This window comes from Anopheles funestus, chromosome 2RL (genome assembly GCF_943734845.2).
Source record: "Anopheles funestus chromosome 2RL, idAnoFuneDA-416_04, whole genome shotgun sequence".
In the NCBI taxonomy this organism is placed as follows: Eukaryota; Metazoa; Arthropoda; class Insecta; order Diptera; family Culicidae; genus Anopheles; species Anopheles funestus.
Genome location: NC_064598.1, coordinates 74,513,371 through 74,532,386, shown reverse-complemented (window position 1 = coordinate 74,532,386; position 19,016 = coordinate 74,513,371). Strand labels below are relative to the sequence as shown.

Below are 19,016 nucleotides of genomic sequence, written 5' to 3'. Positions count from 1 at the left end.
CATCAACATCAACATCATCTCCATTGCGTGTAGGAGGGGTTCGATTCCCCTGTTGTAGGTGTAGCATAAAAACGGGGGTTGCGTTGAGTGTTGCACTCGCGTACGCCTCAAACAATAAATCTACGTGACGGGATGGAAAAATAAATAAAATTGGCTTTCTGTAGATAAGCCCTCTTACAAATAGCTTTCTGTCGAAAATCCTCATGTTACGCGAGTTTGTGCGCCATTGCAAAACCGGAACGTACAGCCCCTCACTAATGGTGTCCGTGTCCGAATGGGGTTGGTTTTTGTGGAGCAAACCATTTTTGAATGTCGGTCCAAAAGTGCCACCCTAAAAGTAAGGATGGTTGGAACAGTTACTGAGTTTGAAAAAGATACATTAGTGAAAGGTAAAGCATTAATAAAATACTTTTAATAACACAAAATAATATAAATAACTCAGAAGATATGTTTCTTATCGCAGTGTCGAGATCGAGTTTTTAATACTTTTCAGCCTATCATATCATAGGTTTCTCCCGTCCAGAGGGTAACTTTTCGATCAAATCGTTTTTACTGTCCCCTACACGCACATCCCTGAACGACCCTTTGGCTGAATGATGCGTCTAATCCAACTCACCCGGAACATCTCCATACACCACGATACGGGAATTGGAGGTTTTTTAACGCCTTCCGAACGGTGTTAAACAAAACACACAACACGTGGTTAAAATCACACAGCTTCCAACAGTAAGGCAATGTTTTTTTTTTCGGTGCGTTTAGGATTCAGTTCCTAGTTCCTGGTTCAAGTTTCTTTTTCCCCTTTGCTGTTGTAGTGTGGCTTAGACGTACTTTAATGTTTTGTACTATTTTAAAACATTGCTACTATTTATTATAAATCCCAAATAAAAAGCAAAGTTATTGTGACTACTAACTCGAAAATCACGAAAAAGAGAACTGAAACTCTTACGCTGTTTAGTAGCTCTGTTAGCAAAACTTGATCTCTGGATCTATTATACTGATTGTTTTGTTTGAAAGCGTTTCACGATACGTTTATCTCTCCATCAACGTTTTAATCGTATTAAAGTTGCTATTCTTGTAAAAAAACACTTTAACGAACATCTTAATGTACAATGCACAGCCTATACGCTGTTTAACAGCTGCTTAATTGTTTCGAATATATCTTAGACGCTTTCTTTTGATCTTGACCTGTTAGAACAGCGATTTTCACACAAAATAAGTCGGTTCAATGCAGGAACTAACTTATCGCTTACAATCTTTCCCATTTCTAGAACACAAACCTCCGCGACGCCATTCCGATGCAATCCACTCTCGGAATCGGCAACAAGTGTTTACGCAAAATAGTAACAAATCAAAAAGGCCAATTCGCAACGACCCTAGCAACAGCGAATAAACACGTGTTACAAAACGATTCCTTTAAACGACCGTACCGTACCACCAAAGGTTGCCTTGGGTGCTCACACGACTGTATCGATATCCTTCGCGCTATCGATCCAACGAGCGAGGAATAAATTTTCAGTTCAGTTACAGTTCTCACTCGGTTCGGATGTTATTTTTCCGTTACACGATACGATTGTCGTGCTTTTTAAATACTTTAATTTCACTATCGATTCGTATTCGATTAGGCTCTTTATCCGAGTGTCGTTCCGACTGTGCACCAGCGTCCTGTTCCGATGAGATTAATCAAGATTTACCTTCGTTACTATCCACCAGGTAGGAGAGTATGCACACGTTTTGCATAAAACCATACATAACCAGTCTTTTGCACCCCCCCCCCACAGGAATTGCTCTGAACTACCAAAAGAAAGGTATCGAAGGGACAAAAATGATAGATTTGTTCGATCTTACTCCAAGGTAAGTATTCCAAAAGGGAACCTACACGTAGACAAGTGTAACGCTTCATACACTTCTTCCAACCTATTTCCGTGACTTTCAGCTGTGATCTCCAAGTGCTAACGAAGCAAATTGCATCCACCGAACCACTTATTACGCAAGAAGTGTTCCCCCAGGTTACGGAAATACTGGAAAAGCTGCAAAAGAAGCTAAAGGAACCAGTGAAGACAAAGTTTTATCTATTTAAAACGCTACAAACTCACATTCTGCCGCTCACGAATGTGTGTTTCGACAAGTCCGGAAAGAAGTAGGAACCCATTATTACTATTCGGCGCTGAATGTCGCAGATTAAAATGGAACTACTTTTACCTCTCTCCCTTAGATGTATTACCGGGTCTTATGATCGTACCTGCCGCATATGGAATGTGGAGAGCGGCGATGAAGAGAAAGTTCTTAAAGGCCACGAAAATGTCGTCTTTTCTGTGGCCTACAACTATCCCAGATGGTATGTCTTCGTATTGCTTACATAGCAGTAACACTTACACCACGGTTTCTTTCTTTCCCCCTCCTCATCAGTGACCGTATACTTACGGGATCGTTTGACAAAACTGCCAAGATATGGAATCCCGTTTCGGGCAACTGTATCAACACCCTTTGGGGACATACGGCCGAAATTGTGGGTGCCGAATTTAATCCACATCAGTGCGAGTTGGTCGCTACCTGCAGTATGGATAATACGGCTCGCGTTTTTCATTCCGAAACTGGCCAAGAGGTACATCTGTTTGCGGACCACTCGGCCGAAGTTATATCTGCACGGTTCAACAAGGAAGGAACGCTGCTGCTGACGGCCTCGTTCGACGAAACTGCCACCGTTTGGGATATGCGTGCGAAGGAGTAAGATCAGCCCCAGTTCCATCCAGTTCGACGGTCTCTAATCTAACCCTTTCTTCCCAGACATGCCATCGTTATCCGAGGTCACGAGGCGGAGCTAAGTAACGCAGTTTGGAACTTCCAGTGCAATCTAATCGCAACAAGTTCCCTCGATCGGACGGCCAAGATTTGGGATCTTCGACGTCTGGACGATGCACAGGCAACGGCCACCCACAAGGACGAGGTGCTCGATGTTGCTTTCAACTGTACCGGCACTCGATTGGCCACCGGTAGTGCAGACTGTACTGCCAAAGTGTGGGACGTTACCGGGAACTTCGAACTCGTCACCATTATGGCGGGCCATACCGATGAGGTGTCCAAGGTAACGTTCAGCCCACCGGGCGGTTTGTTGCTGACAGCATCGGCAGACAAGACGGCACGCATCTGGAACTCGGGCACCGGAACCTGCACCCAAACGCTGTCCGGGCACGATGGGGAAGTGTTCTCCTGCTCGTTCAACTACTCCGGTGACGCCATCATTACCGCATCGAAGGACAACACGTGTAAGATATGGAGATGATACGACTGGTTCTCCGGGCAGGCCTTTAAAGTATGTAACTGTATGAACGTTATTTCCAATTTCAAGCATCTCAAACTTTAGCCTCGCCTTTAGCTCTGCGCCCAGTAGTGTCGTGTCGTTGCGCCATTGCCATTGCCGCTAACAAGTCTTTCATGGTTCCACATCATGTAGTGCAGTAATGATTCGATTTAAAACTTATTTATTATCTACATTATACACTACATCGCCTATAAAATAAAAAGGCGTAGTGCTACTAGCAACTCATTGCGCCTTTATGGAAATTTCTGATTCCTTCTCGTGATCCCATCGCAATAGTGGTATGGTACAGTTAGTCGTAGTCGAACAGAGTGTATCAATTTGAAACAGAAAATTAAAACTGCCACGCCATGATAGATATATCGTTGACTGCCATACGAAACGTGTCAAGTAGTAGTGCTAGAAGTAGATGCAAGTGCCTGTGTAGAGATTTAGACGACAGTAGAAAATGTGATGTGAATATAGTAATAAAACATTTGTCACGCTCATTTGCTCATAAATTCATACTAATAGCTTCATATTTTCCATTCTCTAATCTTCCTCATCGATTGAAATGATTCTCATTAGTCGTTTAACTGCATGTTCCCTAGCCAAAGCTTTGCTTTGTTCCTATCGCTTGTTCTTTACCTGCTTGTTCTCTTACCGCAACTAATTACGCTTACTACTACTACTACTACTTCTGCCACTACTTCATCGGTTGCAATACAAAAACAAAACAAGGGCCCGCCCAAGAAGCAGCGGCAGAGGTACAGTGTGGCATATAGCAACCGGGAAGCCGAACACTGGACCAAGTTTTTGCTGCGAAGCTGAACACTTAAAGCCGGTGGATGGCAGAATATTGGAATGTGTTAATGAGCCAGAAAGTCAAGTGTAGTTGAGTTTATGAAGAGAAATTGGTATTTATTTACAAAGAGAAAAATGCATTTACCAATGGTGTCGATACCATTTTTGTTAGCCTTTGCAATTGGTTTTTGATGATCAGATGATCATCTGCCGTTTTCAAACGGGAAAATAAGCCATTCAAGTCCTCCTATTATGTTGAGGTAAGTATTCGGACTTAACACACCGAATGCTGTAAGAACTGGAGTAAAATTCTTGAACAGTTAAATGTTTTGTTTAGGTAATGTCGCCCAAAAACAATGAATCGAAGAGCTATTTGAATATTACCATAAGACTTATAAATATGAGAATTGCAACTGCGTTTTGCACCAAGTTTGAATTTGTTAGCGTATTACCCTAACTGGTGTACAAGAGTGATAGATCATTCATATGTAAAAAAAATACACGAATAGTTCCTTGAGCGGTACAATAACCATTCGATAGAAGTAAAGCACAAATAGTTTCCTGCTGTAAACAGTTTAAGAACAAAAATTATTATTCCTTTTTTAAAGTTCAGTTTCTGTACAAATGTTTTGTCTTATTGGTGTTACAGAAGGTTTTGCAAATTTTGCATAATTATATATATTTTTCCCCCCATTTCCACTCACTGTATATTGTTTTTTCACTTTCAATACATTCCCGATTTGCAAACCGCGGTTTCGAATGACTTGTGTAATGTAAAACATGGAGAAATTGTGTTAGAATATAGTAAATTACCCACAAAAACAAATAACAGATAAAAAGCAATATTAAGTACGTATAGAACCTACTAGAGCACTTGTAACAATTGACCGTTGAGTGAATAAATAATTGGATTTGTTTTGTCGTTGTGCTATATACAGTTCTAAAGGGAAGTGTTTCCATTACACAATGCATTCGAAATATAGCAAAAGTGGGAAGCGTAGTAAATACTTTAAAGAGACATTCTTGCTTCATATTATCGACTGTAGTCCTTCACCAGATGATTAAAACATTCCTCGTTACCGTTCCATCCATTCCAAAATCTCAGGTCGATGTGGTCCAATTCATACAACCAATATACGCCAAACCGTCTCACGCCGGAACGGGCGGTGAAAAGCAATAGCAATATATTTCGTGCATAAAGAAACTTTATATTTTCTTATAAAAGAAAAAAAAAACAGAACAAAAAAGCATACATACATCCATCCACATACATCCACAAAAAAAAACATGTAATACGCCCAGCAAAACGTTCGTTGAATCGTCTCATTTGAAAGAATAATTACACACCGGAATGTGAGTATTGCCATAATGTGTAACCACCTCGTCTAAGCATTTTAATTCCTTTTTTTTTTTGTCAACATAAATCCATACCATTCCATTGCAATAAAATGCAACTAAAGTGACAAACTGTCGATCGCGTGAAATTGTTCCCAGTACCATTAAACTAATAAAAAAGTTATTTTTCACATTATTTTCACCTCAGCGTATCGCCTTCCAAAACTATTTTGCTCGCCATTAGTCGCTCCTTATATAGAATGTATGCGTAAAACCCCCAAAAAGCCACAATATCCCGGTAATACGATGTACGAACGGCAGTCAATTTAGTTGGTATTTTATGCTTGTTCTTTTTTGGCCACTCTCACCACAATCATCTCAACTTGAGGCACTTGAAAAAAGCTAGTAAACCGTTTAATGTTTACCCACTTAAAAAAACGAAACAACCGAATTCTAATTCCCTTTTCACAGATACTTCTACGTCAAAAGTGTATCAAAGTGCTGGACTAGCCTTCGGAGTGGCCTAGGAGATGGGTGTAAAGCGTTCGTTAATCCTAGGCAAAGACGGCACCGATGTAACTGTTGCGTTTACAGAAATGTTATTTGAAACGAAAATTTTTATCTTTTAAACATCGTTAATAATTCACAATCATAAAAAGTTATGTTAGCGTAGGTAGGAGATTGTGTACACATTGGTTAATATTTGTTAAAAGTTTTTCAGGACAAAAGCATGCTACCTGCTAGTGTTGTTTGTTGAAATTTTTATCTACAAGTAGATTATAATTAGAAAAAAAGGAAATATTAGCGTTTATAAAGGTACAAGTTAGATTATATAAAGAAGATTACAAATTGAATTTAGTGAAAACGAATTAAAATAATTATTACAAATATGTTAGCATAAGTTTAGAGCTATTTAGAAGTTCTTTGTAATTCCATTTATACAGTAAGCGTTTTTTAAATTGTGAAGTTGTTAAACTAGATGTAAGGTGCAATAAAAAGAAGGTTATAGATCGCTTATCACATCGATTCCCATTTAGTCACAGTTGAACATAAATCTCCTAATCACGGGCAGCTTGCACATCTGCATACGATTGATGTACGCTCACACGGAGCGCACCGAACCGTAGCAAAACTGCCCTTTTGATCTGCTGCTCGAGCTCATCGAATGGCCGTCGTAGAAAGTTTGTTTGTTTAATGTTCTTTAAATTGATTCTTTCTTCGATAAGAACGGCACCTACACACGGGCCCCGGCTACGGAACCTGCTACGAATAAACACATTTCGAAAATGTGTGCCCAATCTGTCCCAGAGAGTGGTAGCGGAATGTTAAGAATCATTCTGTCACACACATATCCAAACCCACTTTTTGTGCCCTCCCAAAAACCCTGGCCTCCACATACAAAATAGCAAATAAACAATCCTTGTTTGATTTCGTTCCTTACGGCTTTTTGTTCTTTTACGGCTGGAATGGTTTCCTTTTCTCAGCGGGAAATTTCGAAGACGGTAAGCAAGATACATTCCTCTATGCTTCTGTGCTGTGGCGTAGCTCAAGTGTTAACGAAACAGCTGCGGCCATGCTCACGGCTCACTTCCCATGGACGACGGGAGGATCATCAGAGAGGTCTGGGAAAAACTAAGAACCTGTGAGGTGTGAAGTTGGGTCTTTCTCTGCAACGCAAACTTCGGTACAAAATCTAACCCGACAGGGACATGAAGGTACGCAATGTGTGCGTCTTCTTAAGGTGAGTTTTACCTACAAATTATAAAGAAACTAGGGCAAATGAAAAGAGGTTGAATAAACTTTAATGGAAACACATAAATTAATAAAACAGAAAAAAAGATATTTGGAGTAAAATTAAATTCTAGTTAGTTATTTCTGTTATTTTTGAAACAGCAATAAAACCCACCACTAAATCTTTCGACTTGTCTTGTCTTTCCTAATCGCTGCTGCGAATTCTCCCTACCAACATCGCCCCCCCTGCGGTCAATGCTTTTGTTTTTCGAATTTTCTGTCCTTTCTATGATTCAGCCATGCGTATCTCAACCGTATCTCGATTGACCGTCCGACAGAACTTGCGTTGGCAGGGAATCGGTATGTACAGTTTCCATGCCAGTGAGTCTTGACGTAGCTTTTCCACTCCAGCACAGAAAGACATACACACTCTCACAAGGAATCCATACATAAATGAAGCACAAACCAAGCACCAAGAGACAGCGCTAGCCTTTTTTGTATTTCCGACGAAACGAAATTAGGATTCGAACTTATTCATTCGAAAGCAGCTCCATCCGATATGCACCGATGCTCACACTGATCGGTCTTCGGGAGAATGAACTGTCTATGAATGGGGGGAAAGATGTCCTTTCTTAGGATATGTTTCCTAGTGAAACGATAGTATTGCAGTGCTACCGTTTCTTGAATGGACATTTGAATGCACCACACCAACAATCGAAGTGGCCATCCATCAATGGGAAAAAGCCACAAACTAAGTTACATTTTTTTAAGTGAAAAAATAATAAAGAGAAGACAAAATTTGCTACACTTCTTTTAACTAATCCTTCTGATTATTCTGAAAAGCTGATTTTTTTCACTTTAGAAATAATTCAGAATAAAAAAAAAGGGAAGCACTCACTTACCCACTGGTAAGTTCTTTGAAGGTTGTAGAACAAAAAACAAGATGTGAAACATAAACGGTCAACCAACCCACAAAAAAACTGTCTTGCAAGATGAACCAGGGTAAAAGTCCTTTGAGACTTTTAGAAAAATGGATGAGTGCAAAACTAATCCTCATACCATGTCCCATCATCCGGCAATCTACATTTCTTCACTTTTGTGACCGACAAATCTGGCTGGCCATCATCACCCAAGGAAGAAGCATGTTGTGCGGGATACGTGTGGTTTCCTTTTCTTCTGTTTATTTACTCTAACGCCGTTCAAGCATAATAGAGAGCCTCTTTAGATGAACGGGGTAGAAAGGATACGAAACACTCAAAAGACTCAAGACTTGATATTTAATGCGACATGTTAGCGTCACGAATTTAAGAACGAAATTTTCCTTCTATCAATTCGTTTCGTTCAAGGTAGGATGCTACAGTTTGGCATCGTGTTAGATGGACGTCTTCTTTATGCGCTCGGTTAAGCAAATGGCAAATATCAACACCCGACACAACCAGCTGAATCGGTTACTTGCTGTACGGTTCGTGCCCAAGGGTGCCCATACGAACTGAATATTTTCTTAAGCCTAGCTCTATTTGTTTCTTAAGGCTTTTGAACTTCTCTACGGGAGGTTTGTTTTCCTAGGGCCTATGTTTTTCAGACTGCTGCCAATTGCAGAATGTGGGAGAAAAGGTGTATGCATGTTCTTGCACAACCAAAGACTGCTAACAAATGTTTGGTAATTGATCACTTGTATCAACAACATAGCCTTTCAAACTAAATGACTGAGACGATGTGAACAAAATGAATGAAATTTCGAATATCACTTCATATAGTAAAGAGATTGTTCTTACTTTTGGTTTAATCAAATTGTATAATGCACATTTTTTATACAATAAATATCCTACCTTGTTGATGTCTCAGCTCACGTTTCTTATTATTCCGATGAATTGCGGTACTAGCTGGTCAGCCGTATAAGCATCCAAGCTGATTTGACTAAAAAAGGCATCCCGATGCTTCTCGAACAGGGTACGATTGCGGCACCAATTGTACAGCTGTTTTACTAACTGGGCGGTCGTGTTGAAAAGTTTATCGCTTGGATATAGTTCAGGATAAACTAAGCGATTCGGTGCTAGTGGAACACAACCACTGTAGACTGCTTCGAGCCTTAAAGGAAGATTGAAAACATGTTGTTGAAGTATAATTAAAATAATTATTTAAAGCTACTAATTACATTGCCACTCCATAGAACTCGTGTAGTGCAGTAGAGAGTACTACATCACCTTCTGCTAAGGTGCGCCGATAATCCTCTCTAGATAGAGGTCCAAACTGTATCACCTTCCCGTGCAGTTGATCCTCAATGTTCTCGAAACAGTTTGGAATGGTTTCAAACCTTTCACCAAGTATCGACACGTGAAAGTTGACCCCTTTTTCCTGCAGCGCCAACAATGCCTCTACAAGTTGTTCGGGATTTTTGTCGTGTTCCCATCGATGGGGCCAAATTATGTGAAGAGGTTTTCTGAAAGGTAAAAAATGCACTTTTTAACGTAATTTAAATCTTAATATACAAATGCACTTACTTTTCTGAATCCTCCTTTTTACTGGATCGCGTTCTCGAGAGATTCCCAAACTCAACGGGGAAATACAAAACGTTACATTTAGGAGCAATTTTATCACGCACGCCTTTAAAGCTCATATTTGGTACGATGTTCAAAAACGATTGCACACTCTCCAGGAAAGAGGTCATGTTGTAGCGTGAGTTAAACAGCACCCTGTCCGCACAAAGGCAGCTCGTTATCTGATTGATTCCATACTGTACATCACGCTGTTTACTATCCCTCACCGGATAGCAGAGTTGATTCTCGTGGAAGTAAACTATCTTGCGGCAGTTAGTCAAATCCGTTCGCATTCCGATCAGTTCCGATAGATTTAGCACCGAGCTGCAGAATATTATTCGGTACTGATGGGTGGCGGGAATACGTCCCGCAAAGTGTAATGCACTCATCCTTGCACACCAGTGCCATTTTTTCGCGGGTATCGTAAATAAATCGTATTCTTCCTCAGTAAATTCTATAAGCGAAAACAAGAGATAGATCAAATCTAAAGCTGGAAGGACGTGTATGTATGATATGGGAAGCTACTTACTCTTGGTTAAAACATCTATCAATTGCTTATGGGATCCACCGTAGAATGCTTCCAGAATTAAAATTTGCGCCATGTGGTGGACAAGATCGGTTTATCGTGTGTATGCCTGATACAACGCAGAGAACTGTAAGCTCATTTTCTTTCATGTATTGGAAGAAAAAATCGGTTGTTTAAGAAGAAAGAGCACAGTAAAATTCGGTTTACGATTGTTTAAAACGAGTTAAAATGCCGGCAAAAAGTAGACACGGGTTACTTGAAGTTTATCGTGTTTTTATTTTGATTGTTTATTTTCATTCCCACAAGCCGGGCTTTGTCTACGCTGTGGTGTTGAAAAGTTCAATTCCTGTAAATTCGTTTACGTTATGAAAATTTCACGAATTCGTTGGAGGATATGATATCCTTGAATATTGAACTAAGTTGTTGGCCTATGAGTAAGTTAGATACATTTAATGTAAATGACTTACTAAATCTAAAGAATCAAGCATATTCTTACATCTTCAGTATGAGCAGTCATTTGCGGGATCTTACCCCGTGCCTACATGCTTAGCAATTGTCGCGTTTGCGAACGCGACAATCGTAGCACAGTTTTCCCAAAAAATTTTGCGACTTTCGGCGCGACTTCAAGGTTGTTTAAGTTTTCTCGTGCAAGGTTTGTTTATGTTTTCAATCTGGCCGGTAGCGGGAAATTAATTTCGAATTAAATTAAATTATTTTAAACAAAGAAAATTATAATAAATAGTAAATTTATTGTTTTGATGAAGTTGATGAGAAAGGCAAGTTGTTTAACCCCAGTGACGATGTTTTAAAACAATGGACCATCAAGAAAGCTCGTGGCAGGATGCTGCTAACTCCTGTGATACAAATAACGGCTGTTGCTAACAGTACCGCAGATTGGTCCGTTTTGTTTTCTTGTGTGTTTAACGCTGAAAAATCTTGTTATAATTTTTTACGGTAGCCAGAAAGAATTGTAACAAGATAAATAGGTGAACGAAGATGTGTTTGCCCACCGCGTCATACACCGGGCAAAATAGAATTGGGATCGGCAGCTTCGAGTAGCATAAAGGTAAAAATCTTCGAATACGGGTAATCAAATGTGTATGGCTTTTTTCTCATTTCATGACCGTCACCGTACCCTCAATATACAGGTATTCATAACCACGATTCCAACACAGCTTCCAAAAGGGATCGAACACTGTGCTGTGGACTATCTAATATTTTTTAACTCTATTTTTTTAAACTCTAATATTTTTTCTAATTAATTAATTTAATTAATTATTAATTAATTATTAATTAATTTATCTTGTTCAAGCAAGTTCAACATACAAGTAATAAATTCATAAACAATGCAGCCATGCATTTGTCCACGATATGGGATTTTTGTTTTGAATTAACAGCGATTCTTCTGTTTTAAAAATAATATTGACATTCACAATAATTATATACAATACGTACGTACTTTTAATAAATAAATAGCACTCGATTTTTTAATTTAATTTACAATATTTAATAACACTCAAAATATTTAATTTTTTAATTTGTATTAGTTTACCTTGGTATTGCCATGTTTACCTTGTTATTACAGAAAACTGTCATGGCGTCAAGTCGCGCTTCGAATCGCGATTTTTCGCTGAAAATACACGTATAGCGACTTTTCACAATTTTTTTTATATGGAGTTTCGCAAAAATTTTCTGATTCGCGTTCGCAAACGCGACAATTGCTAAGCGTTTAGAGCCGGGGTTAGAGAACATCCGTGATCCTTTCTTCATAATTATTAGACTCGTATGAAAGTTGTGATTATGGCTAAAACAAAGAACAGGCGACACTTAACAGGGTTCATTTTAGATATTTCCCTTTATTAACATTCGCCGTTTTTCACACACGCTTCAAGACACTCGGAATCCGATCCATGAGATTGTTGACGTTCTCTGCTCTTCTCTGCTACCAAATTTGCGATTGTTGATAAAAAGCAACCTTCTTCGAGATCCTGGAAGATTTGACCGACATTGCATTATGATTTTTTGCAAAGGAACGTGCGCTTAGAAGAAATATCCGAGAATCTTTCCTCCCAAATGCTTCCGCCGAGCCTCTTCGTGGTCCATGATTCCACCGCTGGTAGTGAGCACGACGTAGCCAAACTGACGAGAGGGCAGCAGATTGTTGGTCCAGCGTTCCAGATCGTTCACTTTCGTGTCGAACCGGGGCGAGATGATGCCGGCCTTGTTCAGGCGGCCGGTTAGATTGACCACGACCTTTCCGCTGCGGTGATCATCGACGATTTCGAACTCGCCGATGTAGCCGTGCTTCATCATCACGGTCAGGAACTTGATGACCACCTTTGAGTTCGGGCGAATCAGGACCTGGCGCTTGCCACGCTTTTCTGCATTGTTGATGCACTTCAGTGCATCAGCCAGCACGCTGATACGGACCATTGTTGATGGTGTTGTTTTATATTTACACGCGATTTGAGCTTGGACACAGTATTTCTCGGCAAAGTCTCGTTTTGAAAAGAAGGTGCAAAGGAAGGAAGAAAAATACCGTGCGTCGATTGTTTGACAGCTGACAGACGTCATCGGAACACGCACAAGGTATGCATAGCCTCCGATCGACGGATTGAATTTTTCTTTTGAACACCGCTAGGTATCAAAAACGACGACGCGCAGCTAGTGTTATTGATTTTGAACAATAAATTAAGTAAATGTTTTGAAAAGAAAATTTAATCATGATTATATAGTTGTAGCAATAATTTGTAAAAAATAATAACGAATTTCTACATTCCACTGCGCACACATCTTGCGTCAATAACAACCTTATTCGGTGACAGCAATCCACCCACACAAGGCTGTCAGTGCTAGGAAACCGAAACAACATCGCTTTTTTGAGATTGTGTAAAATATATTTTTATTTTCTATTGCTCCTTGCTCCGTTTACCAAAAGTCAACTAAACCTTACCATAAATATAAGTGATAGGGATGGCCGGCAAATGATTACAATCGAAAGTTTCCTACTATCCGCTATTGGAAATTAACAAACAGAAAAAAAAACTTCCCGTACACAACTGGGTACTGGCAGCTGGGGAACGCACGGCAACACGGTGCCGAAATCGGTGACTGAAATCATGGACGAAGTGCAAACTATAGAGGCGGCTGTCCTATCCTTTTATCGTGGTGGCTCCGAGCAGCAGAAAGAAACGCACAAATGGCTACAGCAGGTGCAGAACAGTCCACAGGCCTGGTCTTTCTGTTGGGAGCTGATGCAGCTGAACAAATCGTCCGAGATTCAGTTTTTCGGTGCAATCACACTGAATTCGAAGCTGCGCAGCGATTGGGTGGAAGTGCCGAAGGAAGCGCACCACGAACTGAAGCAGAAGCTGCTGGAAACGATCGTACTCTTTGGAAACGGTCCGAAGATCGTGCTGAACAGGCTTTGCATCTCGGTAAGATGAGGAAGTATGGTTTCGTAAGAATTTTACGGTTAAACATGGATATGTTTGTCACTTTTAGCTTGGTCTCTTTATCGTGCACATGCTGCGCCATCCAACGGTGATTGAGGAGGTGACCAATATGTTTCTTCACGAACAGTTGGGCAACCTTTCGAAGGTTACCCAGATCGAGATCCTGATGGCGGTCCTGGAGGGTATCCCGGTGGAGGTGAAAACCATACGAACACAGATCCCTCGACCGGTGGTTTGCGAAGAGCTAAACCGGAATGCGGAGTTTGTCATGCAAACCGTGGTGACGTACCTGAACGAGAAGCTAAGCCACAGTACAGTCGAACCGCACGACATGAATGGGTTGATAAATGCGGCCAAATGTACCGGCACCTGGGTCGCGCATGGAAACGTCCATTTAAACGATCGGGAAGCGATGGTACAAACGTTGCTGAAAGCCGTCCACTACTGCTACTGGAAGGAACCGAAGGATGACGGTTGTTTAATGCCGGAAGAAAACGAACTAGCGGAGACGGCATTGAAGTCATTAGCGGTAAAAAAAAACAACCTTCCACTAACTCACGGTGTCGTGAATACTCAGATTCATTTAAAAATTTCTTTTTTTTTTTCTTCAGAACATTATCACTTCGTACGCGACTCAAAGCACGAAGTATTCTTTCACCATCATAAGCTACATGAAGTTGTTTTTGGACGTGCTCGTACCCATCCTGGATGCGGAGTACAAAGAGAACAATGACAACGAAAATCTTGCCCTCATAATCTACGCCCTGTTTCTTTCTACCCTCGAGTGCTTTTCATCGGCAATTTTTGCCGGCATCACCACCGACTCGGAAGAAGTGTCGAAGGTGTACACACGGACGGTCGATATGTTGATCAAATGTACGGACAAACCGGGCACCTATCCGGTGGACGAATCGTGCAGTACGTACGCGTTGGAGTTTTGGTACATGCTGCAGGAGGAGGTCCTTTCGATGGACACCAGCGAACGTAAGAAACGTTGCCTGGAAGCCATTAAACCAGTATACGCTCACGTGGTAAAGGTGTTGGTAAGAAAGTCCCAGCTACCCACGGAATCTTCGCTGCACAAGTGGAACGATGACGATCTGGAAGCGTTCCGATGCTATCGGCAGGATATCGGTGATACGCTCCTTTCCTGCCATGATGTGTTGAACGATCTCATGCTGGATGTGCTGTCGGAGGCGCTCGATGAATCGATCATGTACCTTAGCTACGATCCACAGTCTACCGAAAGCTGGACGCTACTCGAAGCGACCATACACGCGTTCTGTTCCATTGCGCAAAAGATTGAATACACCGAACATCAGCAGATCGTAAAGTTGCTCAAAATACTGAACGAAATCCCGTACGAAAAGTACAACGATAAGCTGTTCGGTATGGCACTCGAGACGGTCGGAGCGTACAGCGAGTGGATCGGGGACAATCCCAAATATCTCCCGTCCGCCATCACGCTTCTGGTGAAGGGGCTAAACTCCACCAAAGCTTCCCAGGCAACGCTCGGTTTGAAGGATCTCACATCCGAATGCCAGAAGGAGGTAATCCCGTACGCACTACCACTGCTGGACGCGTGTCGTACGGCCCTGCAGGAAGGTCACCTGAAGAATGCGGAAATGATCCGGCTGATGTACACCGTCGGTAATATACTGAGCGTGATCTCGTACGAAAACATCATCCTCTACCTGGACGCGATGGTGTCGCCCTGCTTCGAGGAGCTTCAGATACACGTACAAAACAACGATCGGACCGAACCGACCAAGGCACGAGTTGTGCTGCGGCTTGAAATGATCTCGAAGCTATTCTCCTCGCTGAACATTCGGAAACCGACGGAGGGCGACATGGACAAGGGGTTGGGACCGGATGCACAGAAGTTACCTTTTCCCGGTACGCCGGTACCGGGCGCACCCGTACAGCCGATCTTGCTGATACTGGAAAAAACGATGGGACTGTTGAAGGATCTTTGTACGCTGTGGATTCACGATGAAACGGTCATCGATACGCTGTGCAAAGCGCTGCAGCAAGCGCTCACGAATCTGATGGATGACATCAAACCGCTGCTAACGGAGATGTGCTGTCTGGTGCTGTCGATCCTGAACACTAACTGTGTCGTGTCGGCGGCAGACATTGCGGGAAATGTATGTATGGGGAATCGATCGGAGTGGTAGAGGAAGCTAAAGCTTAATTTACATTCGTTTTAATGTGATCATTCCAGTTCATCCTAATGTTTTACAAAGATCAAGACTCTAGACAACTCATGGTGCAACTGTTTACTGCCATCATGGACTATAACTTTAACCAGATGCAGGTAAGAGATGGAAAGAGACATTTAAAAAGCATCGCGTAATTAATTCGGCGAGTTACTTTTGCTTTTAGCAAAATTTGGGAAAACTATCCCGGATAGCGGATTTGATTGAAACGTTCTACGCGTTCAACACGAGAATATCGAAGAAGATCCCTATATGCTACAGTGAGGTACAGGTTGACTGTATGAAGCTGGTAGACTTTGGTAAGAACTGAAGAAATACATTTTTATGTTACAATCACAATATACTAAAATGCGGTCTGGTTCTGCAGCCACCAAGTGTATGATGTTACCCGAGACTGGCCCCATGAAGAAGAGTGTCACGTTTATCACGATGTTCGTAAAGGAATCGACCAATCATCCAGTGATGATGAATGTGGTACTGGCCCAGGGTGAAAATATCGTTCGATCTACCTTTTTGTGCATCGGTACGTACCCCGTTTACTCTTGCCACACACATGAAACAACACGAGTGTGTGCGTTCAAATCGTTTCGTTTCCTTCCAGGCGGTACCGCGCTTCGCACACAGGTGGAAATATTTGCCGATATCTTTCTGGCCCTTAACTACCGCTATCCGACAGAGTTTATCCAGTGGATGAAGCTGCTAGAAATAACAAACTTCCCGACGGCATTCGTTAGCGCAAACGATAAGGAGCAATTTATGCGAAAAGTTATCAAGTAAGTGGTATTGTGCTGTGACGACTTGATTGATATTTTCATTTTACAGTGCTAATACGCCTTGCTCGTTGCTACAGGGAACGTGTCAACAAGCGGCTTGTGCAAGATCACGTACGGAAATTTGCTGCACTCTGTAGAAATATCGTTGAGTATGAGAACAAATAGACACAAGCGAATTGTACATGCGTCTGCATGGCTTACGGCACAACCCTGGGTTCAAATCTTGATTTGTTCACGTGCAACGGCGATACGACGATAGGACTAGAGTATTCAGCTTTGGGTAATCCAAGTCAACAGAACCAGAGTAGGAAGGTGGAAGAATACCCAGAGCCAATTGTTGGTAATAGAGCCAAGTATGGAGAAGAAATGTGTACACACCCAATACCATCACTCGGAAACTCGTGCATCGAAGGAACCCCCCGACACGGGATAGTTTGTGAAGAAAATACGTTCAATCTAACCAATGTGATTTTTAGCCAGTAGGTAAAGAAAAAGTGGAAAAAACCCTGTGTACAATATGACTCCACCCATGAATACGAAATCCAGCTGAGTACGGTGTGTTATGTGCCAAGATGGACATACTATACAGCGCTTTAACCTGCAACCTGCGTATGAGCGTTTACAAATACAACAAGGTACACCGGATAGCTCCCGCCCTGTTTGTTTGTGTTTCCCTTTCTTAGGATGTGAATAAAAAATGCGGCATTGATTTTATTTTAATCCATAATTGTTATATTATGCTATGATGTGTTATATGAAATTGAACATAAATGTCACATTCTCGTCAGAATCATGCGTTCGTGATTCGTGGAGTGCATTTTCCAACGAAAAATGAAAGCTACTGCTCAGCTCAGATATGCCCAGAATAGCAAGGGAAAAACTGAATCAGAAATTTGGTTCAATGATGCACACATGGTAAAATGTTAAAATGTGATTTCTTCCCTAGGCAGTGCAGTAAGACTTGAAATTCAAATGTAAAAACTAGATCGTCAGACCTGGGGTGTACTGATTACGGGGGCTTCACCAATCCCTGTCTAGCGCGAACTGTCCGAGCTGTTGCTCTGGCGACGTCTTCGTACGGGGCTGCGGGAACGCCTGCGCCTGGGGCTACGTCGGATCGATGGACGACGCCGGTAACGCATCGGTGATGCTCTCCAGCGTGGCATTGGCCGATTGTTGCGCATAATCGGTGACGGACGACGCGGTGGTGGACGCGTCTTCGGTACCAACACCGGTGAAGCCGTAATTTCCTGCCCATCAATCTGTCCGCCGTCCATGTTTTTCATCGCATTTTCCGCACCGTCCGGATCGACATACTCAACGTAGCAAAAGCCACGGCCAATCGTCTGGAACCGATCCATCGGAAAATCGACCTTGCTTATCTCACCGTATGAACTGAAAATCTCCATGATGTGATCTCGGTTTACGTTGCGCGTCAATCGTCCGATGTGGATGCGTATCGGTCGTGGCGTTACGGAGCGCTCGCGACGCTTCCTCTTCGACGAACCGGAGCGTGAGCGACGGCTGCGCGAATCTTTGTTCGATTTGTCGACCGATGCCGCACGGCTCTGCTTGTTTTCTTTGTCATTATCGCGCGGTTCCGAACTGCGACGATCCGATCGTTCCTTCGACTTTGAGCGTACACTTGTACCCTTCGCCGCCGGTTCCTTCGCGGTTACGGCCAACTGTTTGTCCCAGTTCTGTGCCGGCTCCGCTGGGCTCTTGCTGCGTGAGCGTGACCGGGTGTTAGTTTTGCGCTTGGTGCGAGAACGGTCGGCCTCGCTGCTGGATGACGAGGACGAGCTGGAAGACGACGAGCTGCTGCTGGAAGAGCTCGAACGTGATCCGGAACTGCTGCGAGATGAACTACTACCGGACGAGCTATTTGAAGTAAAACAACGGATTTTTAGAGAATAACCAAACCACACACTACAAGTGGCAAAGCAATATTTTATACCTTCCACTACTATCGCTGCTGCTGGAACTGCGCTTTTTACGCTCCTTTTCCCGACCGCGCTGCTTCTTGTCGGTCTTTTCCGATTCCTCTGAATCGGAGCGATTTTTCGAACGCGCCCTACGGTGAACCAAACGCACGGAAAACCGATCAATACAGTGGAAAGGAAGTTTTAGCTAATCATTACTTACATTTCTTCAACAATTTCCGTTAAGTTGGCTCAATAGGCACCTAAAAATCAATAATCTTTTCGCACCGATAAAAAAACAAATGGCAGACGCCTCCGAGCAAGCCGCTTTGATTAAAGCGGCTGTCAAATTGGATAGCCAAGGTTGGTGGACAAAGCTGTTTGCCGGCGATACGAATCAAAAGTTTATTATACATACA

General features: G+C 42.2%; 5 protein-coding genes across 6 annotated transcripts; 2 read left to right on the top strand and 3 right to left on the bottom strand.

Annotated features, from left to right (window-relative positions):
• The first annotated feature begins 884 nt into the window (after positions 1-884).
• On the top strand, positions 885-7,646 carry LOC125766600 (dynein assembly factor with WDR repeat domains 1-like). The gene is given in 7 exon segments (XM_049432785.1): positions 885-1,710; positions 1,779-1,851; positions 1,934-2,137; positions 2,213-2,346; positions 2,349-2,724; positions 2,785-3,310; positions 5,906-7,646. Coding segments are annotated over 6 exon segments (1,323 nt in total). The 5' UTR covers positions 885-1,670; the 3' UTR covers positions 3,281-3,310; positions 5,906-7,646.
• LOC125766603 (glycosyltransferase-like domain-containing protein 1-like) lies at positions 3,528-10,752 on the bottom strand. Of its 2 annotated transcripts, XM_049432789.1 has the most exons (5): positions 10,232-10,752; positions 9,667-10,156; positions 9,321-9,605; positions 8,995-9,253; positions 3,528-3,735 (listed from the first exon to the last, which is right to left on the bottom strand). In XM_049432789.1, exons 1-4 carry the CDS (start codon positions 10,302-10,304, stop codon positions 9,007-9,009), a joined length of 1,095 nt encoding a protein of 364 aa, XP_049288746.1. In that variant the 5' UTR covers positions 10,305-10,752; the 3' UTR covers positions 3,528-3,735; positions 8,995-9,006. The 2 variants fall into 2 exon arrangements, with proteins under 2 accessions (XP_049288746.1, XP_049288745.1); XM_049432788.1 differs by lacking the exon at positions 3,528-3,735 and having other exon boundaries at positions 7,648-9,253.
• A 1,312-nt stretch (positions 10,753-12,064) lies between these two features.
• Positions 12,065-12,757, bottom strand: LOC125766617 (40S ribosomal protein S15Aa). The gene has a single exon (XM_049432811.1). The coding sequence runs from the start codon at positions 12,659-12,661 to the stop codon at positions 12,269-12,271; it is 393 nt and encodes a 130-aa protein (XP_049288768.1). The 5' UTR covers positions 12,662-12,757; the 3' UTR covers positions 12,065-12,268.
• Positions 12,758-13,037: 280 nt separating this feature from the next.
• LOC125766583 (importin-13) lies at positions 13,038-17,402 on the top strand. The gene is made up of 8 exons (XM_049432735.1): positions 13,038-13,665; positions 13,733-14,212; positions 14,295-15,830; positions 15,908-16,000; positions 16,069-16,201; positions 16,270-16,425; positions 16,504-16,675; positions 16,753-17,402. Exons 1-8 carry the CDS (start codon positions 13,348-13,350, stop codon positions 16,838-16,840), a joined length of 2,976 nt encoding a protein of 991 aa, XP_049288692.1. The 5' UTR covers positions 13,038-13,347; the 3' UTR covers positions 16,841-17,402.
• Positions 17,385-18,949, bottom strand: LOC125766608 (RNA-binding protein with serine-rich domain 1-A). Its single transcript, XM_049432801.1, has 3 exons — positions 18,821-18,949; positions 18,633-18,749; positions 17,385-18,556 (listed from the first exon to the last, which is right to left on the bottom strand). Coding segments are annotated over exons 1-3 (966 nt in total). The 5' UTR covers positions 18,823-18,949; the 3' UTR covers positions 17,385-17,709.
• Positions 18,950-19,016: the final 67 nt, after the last annotated feature.

Coding starts and splice junctions, on each gene's coding strand:
- LOC125766603 (XM_049432789.1), bottom strand. CDS start 10,304: ATGGCGCAAATTTTAATTCTGGAAGCATTCTACGGTGGATCCCATAAG. Junction 10,157..10,231: donor GATAGATGTTTTAACCAAGA/GTAAGTAGCTTC, acceptor TTTCGCTTATAG/AATTTACTGAGGAAGAATAC. Junction 9,254..9,320: donor GAGTTCTATGGAGTGGCAAT/GTAATTAGTAGC, acceptor TCTTCCTTTAAG/GCTCGAAGCAGTCTACAGTG.
- LOC125766608 (XM_049432801.1), bottom strand. Junction 18,557..18,632: donor AGCAGCGATAGTAGTGGAAG/GTATAAAATATT, acceptor TACTTCAAATAG/CTCGTCCGGTAGTAGTTCAT.
- LOC125766617 (XM_049432811.1), bottom strand. CDS start 12,661: ATGGTCCGTATCAGCGTGCTGGCTGATGCACTGAAGTGCATCAACAAT.
- LOC125766583 (XM_049432735.1), top strand. CDS start 13,348: ATGGACGAAGTGCAAACTATAGAGGCGGCTGTCCTATCCTTTTATCGT. Junction 15,831..15,907: donor CGGCAGACATTGCGGGAAAT/GTATGTATGGGG, acceptor TGATCATTCCAG/TTCATCCTAATGTTTTACAA. Junction 16,202..16,269: donor TATGAAGCTGGTAGACTTTG/GTAAGAACTGAA, acceptor CTGGTTCTGCAG/CCACCAAGTGTATGATGTTA.